This window comes from Ostrea edulis, chromosome 8, assembly GCF_947568905.1.
Source record: "Ostrea edulis chromosome 8, xbOstEdul1.1, whole genome shotgun sequence".
In the NCBI taxonomy this organism is placed as follows: domain Eukaryota; kingdom Metazoa; phylum Mollusca; class Bivalvia; order Ostreida; family Ostreidae; genus Ostrea; species Ostrea edulis.
Genome location: NC_079171.1, coordinates 17,123,054 through 17,140,003, shown reverse-complemented (window position 1 = coordinate 17,140,003; position 16,950 = coordinate 17,123,054). Strand labels below are relative to the sequence as shown.

The 16,950-nt window shown below is 35.5% G+C and overlaps 1 protein-coding gene across 3 annotated transcripts in view; it reads right to left on the bottom strand.

The window, feature by feature from the left end:
- Positions 1-1,658: 1,658 nt before the first annotated feature.
- Positions 1,659-16,950, bottom strand: part of LOC125662008 (protogenin-like) — a 101,493-nt gene continuing 86,201 nt past the window's right edge. For all 3 annotated transcript variants that reach the window (XM_048894170.2, XM_048894171.2, XM_048894172.2), the window contains exons 19-21: positions 12,087-12,210; positions 10,005-10,109; positions 1,659-7,730 (exon numbers count right to left, since the gene is read on the bottom strand). In XM_048894170.2, the coding sequence (XP_048750127.2) occupies positions 7,071-7,730; positions 10,005-10,109; positions 12,087-12,210 (889 nt within the window). In that variant the 3' untranslated portion in view covers positions 1,659-7,070. The remainder of the gene's footprint in view (positions 7,731-10,004; positions 10,110-12,086; positions 12,211-16,950) is intronic.

Genomic DNA, 16,950 nt, shown 5'->3' with positions numbered 1-16,950 from the left:
ATTTAGGATTTTAATACGGAAGGTACAATATATTGCCTCGTTTAGATACGATTTGGATGTGAATGTGGAAAATGCCCAACATTTGAGTTGAGATTATGGAAATTGCTATATTTGAGAGGATGTTGTACCGATCCGTATCACTCTTTAAATTTACCAAATTAATGTCGACATATCAAGCCCAAGCTGCAAATGATTTGAGTGCATCTTTCACCTGGAACGAGGTGATAAAGAACTAAAAGTCTAGCGGATAAAAATAGCTCTACGTCACTTGTATGACGACGTAATAGGTAAGCAAAGGATTTCCCCACGTGATACGATGTTTGTTAATGTATTGACAAACGATTTTTACTAAAAATATGTGACGCTTGAAAGAATTTTACTTTTATATGAATATGCTGTTATTACTTGTTATTTTACCCGGGACACCTTAACCCTCATGTCAAGTAAATTGTTAAGTAATATCAAATCAATAGGGGACATCTACTTCTGAAGAGAAACCAATGAAACAAATATTACGTCTGTCAAGGAAAGTATTCTCAAGGTATTGATTGATTGTATCTTGTTTAATGCCCCTCTCGAGAATTTTTCACTCATATGGAGACGTCATCAAGACCAATGAAGAGTCTCAAATTTAGGCCAAAGCTCGGCGCTTACGACCATTGAGCAGTGAGGGTTTTTTAGCGTGCCACACATACTGTGACATGGGATATCCGTTTTTAAGGTCATCTCCGAGGACTCGTGACATTCACAACTGATGCCGAGCGTTTTGAGATGGAACTGTCACTACTTGTTTTAACGACTTAGGTCTGTCGCGGCCGGGATTCGAACCCCAACCTTCCACATGCGGGGCAAACGCTCTACCTCTAGACCACTGTGGCGGTTCTCAAGATATTGAGCATACAATACCTTACTACCAGTTTGACCTTTCACTTTGTACTTCAAAATCATGGGTTTCATCTACACTTCAGGGAAAACCAGTGTACCAAATTATGTAAGCAAAGGGTTCTTTAAATATAGACAAGAATTGGTCAACAGACTGACTTTTGACCTTGTGACTTGAAAATCAATAAGGGTCATCTACTCTAGGGGCAACCACTACATAGTATACCAAGTTTCAAGCATAGGGTTCTTTAGATATTGAGGGGACAAGACTTGGTGTACAGACTGACCAACAGACAGACAAAGGGTTCTTTAGATATTGAGGGGACAAGACTTGGTATACAGACTGACCTACAGACAGACAAAGGGTTCTTTAGATATTGAGGGGACAAGACTTGGTATACAGACTGACCTACAGACAGACAAAGGGTTCTTTAGATATTGAGGGGACAAGACTTGGCCTACAGACTGACCAACAGACAAGCAAAGGGTTCTTTAGATACTGAGAGGACAAGACTTGGTGTACAGACTGACCAACAGACAGATGCAAAACAATATGACACTCCTTTTCAAAAGGGGCATAAAAACTTATAAAGGCAATATGTTTCATTGGATAAAAACACTTTACCTTTATAAGCAAACATCGGGATTATATTAAACCTCTGTAAACCCGGGATTATATTAAACCTCTGTAAACCCGGGAAAGTGGTTATAGATATAGGCATGTTAACAAATACTATCCCTTTTTACCCAGTATGATTCAATAAAAACTTTACTCTGTTTCATTTTTTATGTATATATTCATACGATTGGCTACAGTTTTACAAGACAACAAAATTTCACATCAAAATGTCGCTTTCAAATGTGTATAATTCTTAATGCAAGGTTGCCAACATACGTACAAGTTATATTTGCATAAAATTAAGTATACATAAGACCAAACAAAATTATTGATTGATATCTTGGGCAATGCCAAATTGTGATTTTTTTTGTATCAATATTCCCAAAACATTTCATCTTTGACCAAATTTGGTTTTCTCAATATAAAATCCACATTAAACATACTTCCTGGCTTTTTAAAAACAGGTTTTCTACTGGCTTAATTAATATCCGGTAATACAAAAAGTAATTTTGAGTTAGTTGTCTGATCAAATTGTCTTTGAGAGCAGAATTGTATTGTTTTTTTAAACAAAAGGCCCATGAGCCTGATCGGTCACCTGAGTATTAGTTAAAAGTATCACTAGTCCCAAGGGCTATGAAATCTATATTATTTTCCTTGTTCTGATATCTAAGCCAAATTCTAACACGAGGCCCATCTCTCACCTGAGCAGCAGTTCCTAGCAATAAACAAGCTTGAGCAAAACTATCATTATACAAGCAGCTTGGTTCAGAAAAAACTTCCAAGAGTAACGACTAAAAATACATTAATTATCAAACCTAATTATGAAACTTGACTACAAATTCATTTAAAATTATCATATGCCCTTTTAGATGGGTATGACCCTTCATATTAAAAAATTTCATTTAAGGATTCTTTATGCCATGTTTGGTTTCCTATACATTTGCATGTAAAACTTTAATCCCTTATTGTGGCCCCACCCTAACCCAGGGGTCATAATTTTTACAAACTTGAATCTCCTTTTTGTCAGGAAGCTTCCATGTAAATTTCAGCTTTTTTGGCCCAGTGGTTCTTAAGAAGATCTTTTTAAATGACCCCACTCTATTTTTGCATTTGTTTGGTGATTATCTCCCCTTTGAAGGGGATGGCCCTTCATTTGAACAAACTTGAATCCCCTTCACCTAAAAATGATTTGTATCAAGTTTGATTGAAATTGGCCCAATGGTTCTGGAGAAGATTTTCCTATATATTAGCTTCCACTAATGTGGCCCCACCCTACCTTCATGGGCCATTTTTGAATCTGCTATATATAAGGAAGCTTTCACTTAAATCTCCACTCTTATAGCCAAATGGTTCTTGAAAAGGATATTTTAAAAAAATTTCCTTATATATTCTCATGCATAACTTTGATTCCCTGTTGTGACCCACGGGGTCATGATTTTTCCACTATATATCAGCAAGCTTTCATGTAAATTTCAGCTTTTCTGGCCCAGAGGTTCTGGAGAAAAATTTTGAATGATCGGATCCTACCCTATTTTTGTAATTATATCCCCTTTGAACAGGGTATGGCCCTTCATTTGAACAAACTTGAATCTGATTCACCCAAGGATGCTTTGTGCCAACTTCGGTTGAAATTGACCCAGTGGTTCTGGAAAAGGTGAAAAGTTTAAGCCGATGCCAACAGACAAATTTCGATCAGAAAAGCTTACTTGAGCCTATAAGGCTCAGTTGAGATAATAATATTCAGCAGCAGTATAAAACCAAGATATATTTAAAACATAAATGCCCCCCAAAGTAACTATACTGAAAGACTTTATATAATAAAGAAAATAAAAAGTGAGCAAGCTCATATAACCCACACCCCCACAATGAATAACAATGCTATACATAAAATGAATGGCATTGGTATATGCATAAAGTACAACAAATTCTTATTCCTCTGTGCTATACTGTACTATTTTCAAGCGTAAGTACTCAAGTCATACGTCCTATTGTTCAGAAATGTAAATTGTGTCAAACAATCAACCAGAAATATTTTAATTGCCTTTGGTTTGAAAACCAATTTCAGGCAAGTTGCACCAAACAGTATATTTTGGCCAAACTTTTATGATTAAAAGGGGCATGACTCCTAGGAGAAAAATCAAATCTACACAGCATGTCTATATGAAATTCTGTTCAATGGTTTCAGAGGAGTACTAAACATACCTCAATAGGAGCATAACTTCCAGGAAAAATCAAATAAGAATTTCCTGTGAATGTATAGGGCTCACGGTGGGTGTGACCAGTCAACAGGGGATACTCCTCCTAGGCACCTGATTCCACCCCTGGTGTCCGTGTTTGCCCTCTATTAATTTTGTATTCCTTATTGGAGTTATGGGATTGATCAATGTTTGTTTTCTTTACCTCTACATCTACAGAGTCCATACTAAACACAAAGGTACATGAAATTCTCTTCAGCAGATTCATAGGAGCAAGAACAGAACAGGACACAAAAAACAATTCATTGTCTGGGATATCAATACTATATACAGCTCATTGCTTGGGGTATAAATATATTGACATCAACACTACATGACGTACTATTTTGGACCCGCCTTGGCGTCATAACCCTGGGGTTGTGAAATCCACCATTTTGGTACATCCTTTTCTGCTTTTCCTAGATATTCATTTAGTTTTTGTACCATATCAGCAAAAGTAGACAATAATCACAGTGAAAATTTTTGCCCCACCCTTGGACCAAAACCCTGGGATTATCAAATACACAATTTTGGTAAAGGGCTACCTGCATGTTTCTTCTAAACACCTATTTAGTCTGAATTTAGTATCTATAGCACTAAAGACAATTTCATTTAAAATTTGGTCCTGGACTGGAGTCAGAACCACTACCTCTGGGATTATGAAATTTACAATTTTGGTAAAGGACTACCTGCTTCTTCTAAATATCTATTTAGCATTAAAGAATGTTAAACACATGTACACTATATGCTAAGACCCGAACTGGAGTTAGAATCTCTACCCCGTGGATCATGAAATTTACATTTCCAGCTCTACATGATTATGCATTTACCTTTTCTTACAGATGTGTGGTTGTAGAGAAGATTTTTGAAAATCGGTCAATATTTGGCACTTTTTGCCCCACCTCGAGGGTGCAGGAGTCCTGAAATTTACAATTTAAGCCCCCTTTTTCCCAAAGATGCTTCATACCAAATTTGCAAAGAATTGGAAGGGTAGTTATCAACAAGAAGTTAAAAATGTTCAATTGTTAATGAACAATGACAGATGAAGATCTAAAATCACTTGATTGACTCTGGTGACTTAGAACAAGACATTGACAAATAATATTGTTTGGTGTAATGTTCACAATTATACTTTCCTCCATTCACAATTATTTCACATTTTCAATCGCATGGATAAGATAACTGATTTTCCTTTACAATGGAAAGTAGTTTGTGTTTGAGAAGTTGTGACTATTGATCTCACTATAGTCATACCTACAATATGAAACTGATGTCATTTCGCAAAACTCCAGTTCTTGTCAATGACTTTAAATCGACTGTACAAACACTTCCTGTAACTGTGAGGTATCATTTGTAAATTAAACTCCATAGCAACATCTGAAAGGCATTAGTTTTAATGCTTGACCGCTACAGTGGATATAGCATTAATTTTCATATGTTAAAATTGTAGCTTGGTTTACAGAATGACGAGTCAGCAGACTGCAGTTTGTGTAGAGTTCAGTGGTGAATACTGAAATATTATCTCTAACTAATCTAACCACCCAGGAGTTTGTGCGATGACTACCTTATCTTAGTACATACACAGCCTAGTGGGTACAGCATTCACTTTTTAAAGTCAGGCTGTGGTTCAATTTTTTATCCTGATCCTGCTGCCATGTTAAATCGAAGACCTTTAAAACATAGGTAGTGATTTTTCATTCATAGAGTGCCTGGCATTAGAAGTGAATACACCCTTAAAAACCGAGGTCCTGTGTCACAACAGGTACTCACCCTTATTACTATGATTCAAATTAATGCTGTATTTAGACTTAAAGACTGCTAATTCTACTATTGACAATGTGTTAGGACAGAAGTCTTTCTACTTCTTTACCAGGTAACTAAGATCTGCATCTGAGCTGTAAAAGTTCACGAAGGTATAGCAAGTAGGATATATATAAAACAAAGTTGCTATTTTAAGATGTGAAATATTTTATGATAATTTTTGTCTTGTTCCTTTATTTGTTAAACATGCGTTTGAAAAATTTTTGTCAACAAAGAATTTAAAGGAAAAAAGGGCCTCATACTTTAATCGGCTTATTCTATACAAATTTCTAGATGATTTGGCCAATTTCTCTATAGATACTAATGTGATTTGTTCTTCAGCATAATGAACAGCATACTACTGTATATATTATACAATGTATGAAGAAAGAAAATTTATGGTTGGACTGGGAATTGAACCCGTCCCGAGGTATCTAACCACTGAGCTACCCAAAGCTGATATCCACAGTCAATAATATAGCTCTAACTAACATTACGGACAAAAAATTGGAATAACTACAAAAGTTCATTTTTCAACCCTTGTGGTGGAATTCCAGTATATTTGAATTATAATTCTTTAAATCAATCATCCCTGAGAAAAATCAGCTTTTCATTTTTTGCCATTTTTAACAGTAAATGTGAACAATTATAGCTCAAAACCAGAAGTAAAATTAAGTGAAAAGTAATGTGGGATATTACACTGCTAAACTCCGAGAAACTGATCAGCTGTTACTGAGGAATACTGAGCAGAAAAAACAAAGACAATAATAATAAAAAATACATCAGAAGCAGTAGATTTTCTGTTGAAAATGGAATACCTCAGATAATGCCTTTCTACAAACTACATAATAAGACATGAGGTATATATTATACACTATCATGGGAACATTTGGTCCGACAGAACCAGTGGCCTCGACCTCAGTTCACAACAATATAACTTTAGCAGCTACCACAAAAATACTGGATTCCTGAACCAAAGACTTTCCTGGTCTGTGGCTTCGGCACAAATAATTGGAGGTATTGTTTATACCTGACACAGAGCGAGGTATTTAATGTTCATTAGGTAGATACGTTGTTTTCTAAATATTGGTCGAAATAGACTTTTCACCCTTGGCTATAAAACCAATGAAATCTTTAAAAGTTTCAGTGGGCAAAATTAAAAATATCTTTAGTCAAACTTATACCATCTTGAAAAACTGAATTTACTACATTTAAATGGTAAAAATCTAATTTTTTTGAAAATGATTGAGTTCATTTATCAAAAGTGGATGACTAATAATTGTTGCTATACAAGTTCCATGGCAGTTAGTTAACTTTAATAGTTAACTTCCCATTAACTCTTACATTTATATAGCGTTAACTAGACGTTAACTGTCAGTTAAACTTCATGCAATGGGGCCCTGATTACTAACCCTGTGGTGTATATTATATACATGTTAAGTCCTGCATGTTTGGCAGAGTTAGCTTTGTACAGCCAAGTTTAATTAAAGATGTCACTATGTTCTAGGTTGTGACACAAATTTAACAGATTGTAACTAAGAGGCATTATCTGATGTGTCTTGTTTTAATGTGTCATGGTTTTCTGTGCACAGCTCTGTTGATGACACCTGATTTGGTGTGTCATGGTTTTCTGTGCACAGCTCTGTTGATGACACTTGATTTGGTGTGTCATGGTTTTCTGTGCACAGCTCTGTTGATGACACTTGATTTGGTGTGTCATGGTTTTCTGTGCACAGCTCTGTTGATGACACTTGATTTGGTGTGCAGGGATCACGAGGGGCCTCCTGGTTTGGTGGATAGAACTCTTCTGCTCTGTGATGATTTGGTGTGTAGACCTTACATGATATGTCCCTGTTTGGTGACTGCAGATTCACTGATGTAGCATGTAACATTTTCTTCAGTAGTTCATCACTTCTACACACATTATCCAGCTTGTCTCCACTGGCAATGACAAGATTGCTATCTTGACAAAGTAACACATTAGACACAGCACCGGAGTTCTCTCCCGATAGAGGGTTACCCCACATGGAGCCCCATGTGCTATCAGCATGTCGCTCACTGGAAGATTCAGGAGATACACCCCTTATGTCACATGATAGGCTGGCTCCACTGTCATTGGATAAAGACTTATTTCCATCTCCGTCAGCATGATGCAAACATCGCTGGTGCCACATCAGACAGGCATTTTCTCCAGCCTACAACGGCAAATTAAAGCATCTTTGTAAATAGCGATACCATACAAATGCAATTTTTAATGAGACAAAATTTTAGAGATTTTTCCATAAAAATGGGTGTATATGAAAGGTGAAGAATACAAACAGTGGTCAATAATATAATATATATCTATATCTGTATATATATATATCTATATCTATATACTTTCTAATTCCTGGAAAGATTCCGATATGGAATAAATTGTTGATATATGTAAATATATTCAATTTTAGTGATCTCATCATTCTTGCTAATAATGACAAAATTAAATCCTTGCTAAAATTCTGCTTATATGACATTGTGAATCAGTCTTACAATTTTGTCCTTAAAAATAAGGATGTTCAGTTAATCAGCCAATACGTGTATATTTGAAAAGATTATTTCCTACATTCAAACTTTGAAAACATGCTGTTTTTATTTAATATATACAGTGACCCCCCGCTATATTACATGCTGTTTTTATTTAATATATACAGTGATCCCCCGCTATATTGCTGTTTTTATTTAATATATACAGTGATCCCCTGCTATATTGCCCCCCCCCCCCCCCCCCCCCCATTATAATGCCACCCCGCTGATCGCTAAAAAAGTTCAAAGTCCCGTTTTCCTTGCTATGTAAAACCCTGTTATAACGCCATCCTCCGCATACCGCCAACCTATTTACAGGTACGATTTGGTAAATTACCTTTATAATCACCCCCGCTAATTATCACCAATCAACAGCAGGAAAATTTCAGTGAAGAGGCTTAACCAACTATCCGCCGTTAGTCCTCCAGGTATCAAAGTTTGGAGCAGATAATAAGTTACGTAAATGATAATCATCTGAGTTCAAATATGCAATATTGTTTTTCAAATCTGAGTATGGCAGACACGCCGAAATCTAATAGCACATTGATGTAGTAGATAAAATTTGTTTGATTTCTTGACACCCCCCTCCCCCAATATAATGCCACCCCCATTATAATGCCAAAATTGCCGAGGTACAAATGTTGGCGTTATAACGGGGGATCACTGCATAATCTCAAAGTTTATTTCTTCTCATGTTTCTCCATCACATAATTATGACCTTGACAAATATTACTAACAACATCACAATTCTGCCCATTCTATTCAACATCACAATACACTATCAGTTAATAAACAATATGAGGTTCTAGTCTTTCCAAACTCAAAGTTAAAATAGGGAATTCATATTTCTAACACTAGTTTTTAAGGGGGCATTAGCTGTGAAAGTGATGACAACCCTCAATGGCATAGGAATATATATTAATGACTAATAAAAACATTTTTTAAAACAAAATCAAGAGAAACCTACTAAAACTACAGTATATTATATAATCGCTTTTAGTGTAAAGAAATATATAAGGAAGAATTATTGTCTTGCAAGACAATAATTATTCAATCACCAAAATTACATATTCATGTGCTTGCTTGGAGGTTAAAAAGTGTTTGAAATAAATAAATACTGGAGTTATTACTGAAATATGTGGAGGAGGATGAAACATTGCCTGCTAGTATGAATTACTCTCTAATGTCTCTCTATTATAAAGCCTAAAACAGATTTCTGATACTTTCCAAAAGACCTTGCTTCAGTAGAATCATTATTGTAGTCAATTCACTTCAATTTATTGGATCTCATCACCATAATACAATCATTATGGTATACAAGTAAAAGAAAAATTGTGTTATTATTAATGTGAAGTGAGGGACTCTAGTCAAGTTGCAGCTCAGATGTTTTGAACTTTCAGTAATGTCCACAAAATGACAATCGTGTTATTATTAATGTGAAGTATGGTTATTCTATTTTAGTAATGTCCACAAAATGACAATCGTGTTATTATTAATGTGATGTATGGGTATTCTATTTTAGAAATGTCCACAGAATGATCATATCCAGGGTGATACATTACTTGTTCATTTAACATTAAGAATTTCTGGGAGGTTTTCTTTTCGAGAATCACAAGGGATCTAATATAAGTTATGCAGAATGTGACAATTCCATAACAGGACACTATATGAGCACTCTACCCTAGCTTGCATATTGAATTTTGACGGGATGGGGCCATAATTGGGATTTATTGTTTCACTAAAATACAACTGTTCAAGTGACAGATGTGGTTAATGAGACTCTTGTTTAAAATCCTGTAGCATTTCTAACGTTTTGTATGAATATTTTCATTTAAATTTGAAAGAATAACACTCAAAAAAGCATTGGCTATCTAATTTTAGGATATCTATACAATCATCACTGTTACCTCCTGCTCGGATTCTGCTGCGAGTTTGTCTGCATCTTTGTTTTTAGAAGACATGGCTAGGATTTCCCCATTACCAGACATAAAAACACCAACTGAACCAGAATCCTGCAAAGCAGTAAAACAAAAGATATATTTCTCTCTCTAGTTTTTTATTTTAAAATATTGTATATATCCTGATCGATCCACTTTCCATTCTTGTTTTCTCTACAATGAAAGTGTGGGAACACAACTAAATCAAGTGCTCAACAGTTTATTCATATTTATGTCTCCCCTCTTTCAGGGGGAGACATTCCGTCCGTCTGTCTGTCACAAAATCTTGTTAACGCTTCTCCTCCTATATGGCTTATCAGATAGACTTGAAACTTTGTACAATGCTTCATAGCCATTTGTAGATGTGCATATTGTCGGGACAGGAGGATCCAATTATTTTCCTAAAAGTTATAGTGGATCTAAGAGGGGTGGAGGATGTAAAATAGCTTGTGAACACTTTTCCTATATAGCTTATCGGATAGATTTGAAACTTTGTACAATGCTTCATTGCCATTTGTAGCTGCATTTGCATATTGTCGAGAAAGGAGGATCCAATTATTTTCCAAAAAGTTATAGTGGATCTAAGAGGGGTGGAGGATGTTAAAATAGCTTGTGAACGCTTCTCCTCCTATATGGCTTATCCAATAGACTTGAAATTTTGTATGATACTTCAATGCCATTTACAGATGTGCATTTTGCAGGGATAAGAGGATCCAATTGTTGTCCTTAAAGTTATAGTGGATCTGAGGGGTGGAGGGTGTAAAATAGTTTGTGAACATTTCTCCTATGTGGCTTAGCAGAGTTCATATTGTTTATGTTCCTGCTCATGATTTATCTTCCATACCATGCATTACATTAAGGGGAGGAGGTTTCATTTGGAGCACTACCAATTTGGGGAGCTGGGGAGACATTTGTTTTTCATAAAAACAATCTCTAGTGTTCTTTTCACTTTTTATTAGACCTCAGCCATTTTAACTGAAAGCTCACTTTAGCTTTTTTACTAAAATGATATGTCTATTAATGTTGTTTAAAAAAACTTCTTTAGTAGTCACTTTTCAATTTCAACAATACTTGCCAAAAAGCCTCCTTGGGTATAGGCATTGAAGTTTTTGAAATGGAAACACTTCCAAGGGAAGATAATTGAAAAATTGCACTTTTAGGTTTTTCTCCTAACAAAATATTCTCAAGAACCGTTTGACCAGGAAAGTCAAAGCTCTCTATAAATATTGAATATTGATATTTAAATCATGACCCCTGCGATCAGGTGGATTTTGAAATTAGAATTAGATGAATAATATACAATGTAGATATATAGGAATACAGTATGCTATTATTCCCCTTATATTCCAGCAGCTTTAGTTTAAAAATTTATCAAACTCTGAATGTCCGAGTCAATGCAAGGTCATGTCCGAGTCATTACAAGGTCATGTTTGAATGTCAGAGTCATTGCAAGGTCATGTCTGAATCAATGTAAGGTCATGTCTGAGTCATTACAAGGCCATGTTTGAATGTCAGAGTCAAGGTCATGTCTGAATGTCTAGAGTCAATGCAAGGTCATGTCATAGTCATTGCAAGGTTATGTCTGAATGTCAGAGTCAATGTCATGTCTGAATGTCAGAGTCAATACAAGGTCATAACTGGAGTTTAAGTTTTAAACTATCTGTCCTAAATTATGATAAATTATGAAGATCTTTGTTTGAGCAAGGCGGCCCAATCAAACATTATTGCCTCCCTTCTTTCAATTCACTGTAACTACAATTTATATGATAAACAATGTAGAGTTGCATGGATTACTGCTGTTGAATATTCTTGTCAATGAATTTATATGATAAACAATTAATGAAGAGTCACATGGATTACTGCTGTTGAATATTCTTGTTAATCTACATTTCAGCAGTCTGGATCCAGTTGCATAAAAGTTAGTTAATTTGAAACTGAAAGTTAACTTCAAGTTAACACTATATAAATGTTCAAGATAATGGCAAGTTAACTGTCAGTTAATGTTAACAAACCTTCATGCAGCTGGGCCTGAATTTAGTTTGCGAGTCTTACTTTGTTTTGTCCTTCCATCTGCATAAGTCTGCGACGTTCTGACACCTGGTAGCCTTGCTTTTGGTAGCGGTACCCAAGACTTGGATTGGTGGCTGTCCTTGTAGTGTAAAGGTTGGCATAATGTCTGCAATGGATAATAAAAAGGCAATTTACAAAATCATACAAAATTCAAACTAAGTGCTTTACAAATTCTAACACAACGTTAATAGAATGTTAAAAAACTGGAAGTGATTGTAAATAGCAAGACGAAACAAACCAAACAAGAGGCCCAAGGGCCACATTGCTCACCTGAGTTACCTTGGCCCATATTACTTCCAGGGATCATGAATTTTACAAATTAGAATCTGCACTATGTTAAGAAACTTTCATGTAAATGTAAAAGTCTTTGGCCCAATGGTTCTTGAGAAGAAGATTTTTAAAGATTTTCCCTATATATTTTTATATAAATTTTGATCGCATATTGTGGCCCTATCCTACCCCTGGGGGCCATAATTTTAACAAACTTGAATCTGCACTATGCCAGTAAGCTTTCATGTAAATTTGTACTTTCCTAGCCCAGTGGTTCTTGAGAAGATTTTCAAAGATTTTACATATATATTCACATGTAAAACTTTGAACCTTTATTGTGGCCCCAACCTAATCCCAGGGATCATGGTTTTACTTAACTTGAATCTGCACTATGTCAGGAAACTGTCATGTAAATTTCAGCTCTTCTGGTCCAGTGGTTCTTGGGACGATTTTTAAATGACCCCACCATATTTTTGCATTTTTGTAATTATCTTCCCTAGGAAAGGGACGTGGCCCTTCATTTAAACAAACTTGAATCTTTTTCACCTAAGGATGCTTTGTGCCACATTTGGTTGAAATTGGCCCAATGGTTAAGGAGAAGAAGATTTTTAAAAGATGTTAATTAAGGCTGTCACAGTTCCAAACATTTTCGGGTCGGGTCGGTTCTAAATTTTTTACTTCAGGTTCAGGTATTTCGGTTCGGGTCTATATAACTATTTTAAGAATCTAATATACAGTTAAAATCAAAAACCTTTATAATGTATTTAGTCACAATAATTACTCGGGGACTTGGACTGAGGTTTAGACTCGACATCCATGGTTACCGTACTAGAAACAGCATTGTCACTTCTACTCGTTTCCATCCATGCTTTCAATGTTTTGTCATTGACTATATTGCTCCTGTGGCGTATTTTCAATGTGTCCAACATATCTTACATGTACTGTTATTATTTACAGTTTTATCGACAATGCCATCATTTAACAATTGATCTAAATACAGCCACCTTTGAGGATTTTGGCGACATTATGATTCTATTTGAAAAACCAAACCTGAACCGAAATACGGGAAAATGGAACTGATCAAACCCGACCTGAACAACACGACCCGCGGTTTTTGGTTATTTCGGGTACCCGTTGCAGCCCTAATGTTAATGTATTTTTACTACTTTGCTATTATCTCCCCTTGGAATACGGTGTGGCCCTTCATTTGAACAAACTTGAATCTTCTTCACCCAAGGACGCTTTGTGCCAAGTATGCTTGAAATTGGACCAATGGTTCTGGAGAAGAGTTTTAAATGTTGGTAATGTATTTTTACTACTTTGCTATTATCTCCCCTTGGAATACGGTGTGGCCCTTCATTTGAACAAACTTGAATCTTCTTCACCCAAGGACGCTTTGTGCCAAGTATGCTTGAAATTGGACCAATGGTTCTGGAGAAGAGTTTTAAATGTTGGTAATGTATTTTTACTACTTTGCTATTATCTACCCTTGGAATAGGGCATGACCCTTCATTTGAACAAACTTCGATCCCCTTCACCCAAGGATGCTTTGTGCCAAGTATGGTTGAAATTGGCCCAGTGATTCTGGAGAAGAAGATTTTTGAAAGTTATTGATGTATTTTCACTATTTCTCTATTATCTCCCCTTGGAGAAGAGTGTGACCCTTCATTTGAACAAACTTCAATCCCCTTCACCCAAGGATGCTTTGTGCCAAGTATGGTTGAAATTGACCCAGTGGTTATGGAGAAGAAGATTTTTAAAAGTTATTAATGTATTTTCACTATTATCTCCCCTTAGAGAAGGGTGTGGCCCTTAATTTAAACAAACTTATATCCCCTTCACCAAAGAATGCTTTGTGCCAAGTTTGGTTGAAATTGGCCCAGTGGTTCTGGAGAAGATGAAAATGTGAAAAGTTTACGACGACAACAATGATGACAGACAACTTTCGATCAGAAAAGCTGATCCCTAATTGAGCCTTCGGCTCAGGTGAGCTAAAAAGCAGAATATTATGTTTATCTCCACAAGTCTTTGAGGTTAATATATCATTTGATATTTCGAACATCAGACCAAAACTAAATTGTAAATTGTGATTTGATATAATTTTAAATCATCACTTTTTGTTTGCTCAATGAAAAATTTGCATCTCTAGACTAATCACTTTCAACAAAGTCTTGTACTCTGGCTGGAAAGAAAGATGGCTGATTATAGGTTAATTAATTGTTTGTTTTATGTCCCATGGAGAATGTAGGTGAAGCACCACTAATTTAGTGAGGGGTTCTTTATCCTGTCAACGCCTGCTGCGACATGGGACCTCCCTTTCTAAGGTCATATCTAAAAGACCTGTGAAGCTCACTTCTAAATGCCGAGCGTTTAGCAATGGAGCAATCACTACCTATGTTTACATCATAGGTTTGACGCAGCCAATGCACAGGTGGGGCTCGAACTTGTGACTTCCCAGTTACGAAGCGAACGCTCTCTCACTGAGCTACAGCGACAGGTGCTGATTAGTTATTGCTTGGTATAGGCTTCAGTAGCTGGCTTCAATGTTTTAAATAATTTCAACTAGGTCTTGCATTCCAGTTATAAACAAAGATGACTGACCTCCAGTAACCAGTTTTGATTCATCAAATCAAATCACAAAACTATCATTGACATTCTCTTATTCAGAATGATGCTTTATCTATTCTCAAAGTACAATTTATTCATCTCAGGAAGCTAAAGCATCATACTGACTTTGAAATGTCAATAATTTTGTAATATTTATATGTTGCATATTTCTAATTCAATATGCCCTATGCATCAATTCTAAGATTTGATGAAAGCACTGCAGTAAGAATGTCATATCAAAATCACAAGGGATATAGAATATGTATATACTTAATTAACACCCAATTAAAACCAATACTGTACATATTATAGTCGTAAGTACAGGTAAACTTCGATATCTCGAACTTGTTAGGACTGAAGAAAAACTTTGAGATATCCGAGGGTTTGAGAAATCGAAGTTAATGAATTTGACACCAATACTATGTAATGTTTTATGTTGCATGTTCTATTTGACAGGTAAATTAACTTACCTTTTAAAAGTTTTAGTTTGAAGTTTGGGATTTTTGAAATAAGTTTGCATGTACAAAATGTATACTGTATATCTGTTACTTTATTTGTTAATGCAACACTTACATTTTACGAATTTCAGTCGTTTTTCATAGCGATAATCACCGTTATCACGTTCAGTATTTTTGATACCCGGATTTGTGTTACGCTTTGTAAATGACAAGCCGATCAGTGTAATAATGATGAAGACGAAAACGGGAAATATCGCTGCCTTGGATTCTGTGCCTTTTTTTTTTTTTTAACTTCTGTTAGAGCCTGGGACTTTGTTTCGATTTAAATTTATCAATTTTAAGTTTCCTTTTTACACCACTGCCAAATAATTCAACTATTCCCCCGGGTTGGATTCCGGCTCCTTCGTTAGATTGCTTATCTGACATGATGTATGTTTTGAATTATTCATACTAACAATAAGATCTTTGTCTAATTACTTGATTTTCATATCACTTTGGTGTGTTCAGTGTTTACTCTGATCTGTAATGTGTAAATGTGTATTATGACAAATTCAGTAATCGTCCCCGCACTGCTTGTTTAATTATCGTGTCATCTTACGTATGAGTGAGCATTTCATTATCACCACCCAACCTGCATAATTAGATAAAGCTACCAAAGAACAATTAAGGTACGATTTTAGCCAAAATCTGCCCTGTGAAGAAAATTCACCAAAATACTAAATCTGGTATTTGAGAATGTGCCATTTATGAACATGACCATTGTTATTCTTTATCTACCATAGCAGCTGTAATATATTCAACGGAAAACTCTATGTTAAACTGACGATGTCATCAACTTTGATGTTAATTTTGATGTAATATATGAGAGTCCTCCCCAAGCGATGTTCTGAGTAGGAAAATAAAAAACTGTATCACACATAGAAGTATTAATTTTTTTTATAAATGTGAAGTTATTGGTTTTTGTACTGATTTGAATGGGTAATAAATGGGAATTGAAACCACATCATATATGCCGCACAGGGGTAAAAACTGCAGGCATTTGTGGAAAGCTTTTCCGGTGCAGAAATATAATGGTCCAAACACCAAATCAAAGAAACTATTACCGGTAACAGCGATTTCTTATTTCTCTCTCCAAATTTCTTTATTGTGGCAGATTTAAGAAAAATTGTGTTGATATTTGTGTTAGAGTCTTGCGTGCATTCAAAAAAAAAAAAATGACAAATTCAAATCATATTCAAATCACTGAATTTTATACGAAGTTTGGGTTATCACCAATGTAATTTTTCACGAGTCGGAACACAGCTAGTGGAATTCATCAGTATTTGTTTTTAATTGGCATACGCAATATTCCATGAGCTTTGATGATAAAACATCAAAAATGTAGACTCTCAATATTATATGCGTGGTATTTGCAGCAAAATGTCATTTTATAGGTATACTCAGGAAAAAACGCAGTGTTTCTGAGAAACTAGAAACACAACTTCAAAGGGGAGATAATTATGAAACAGTCG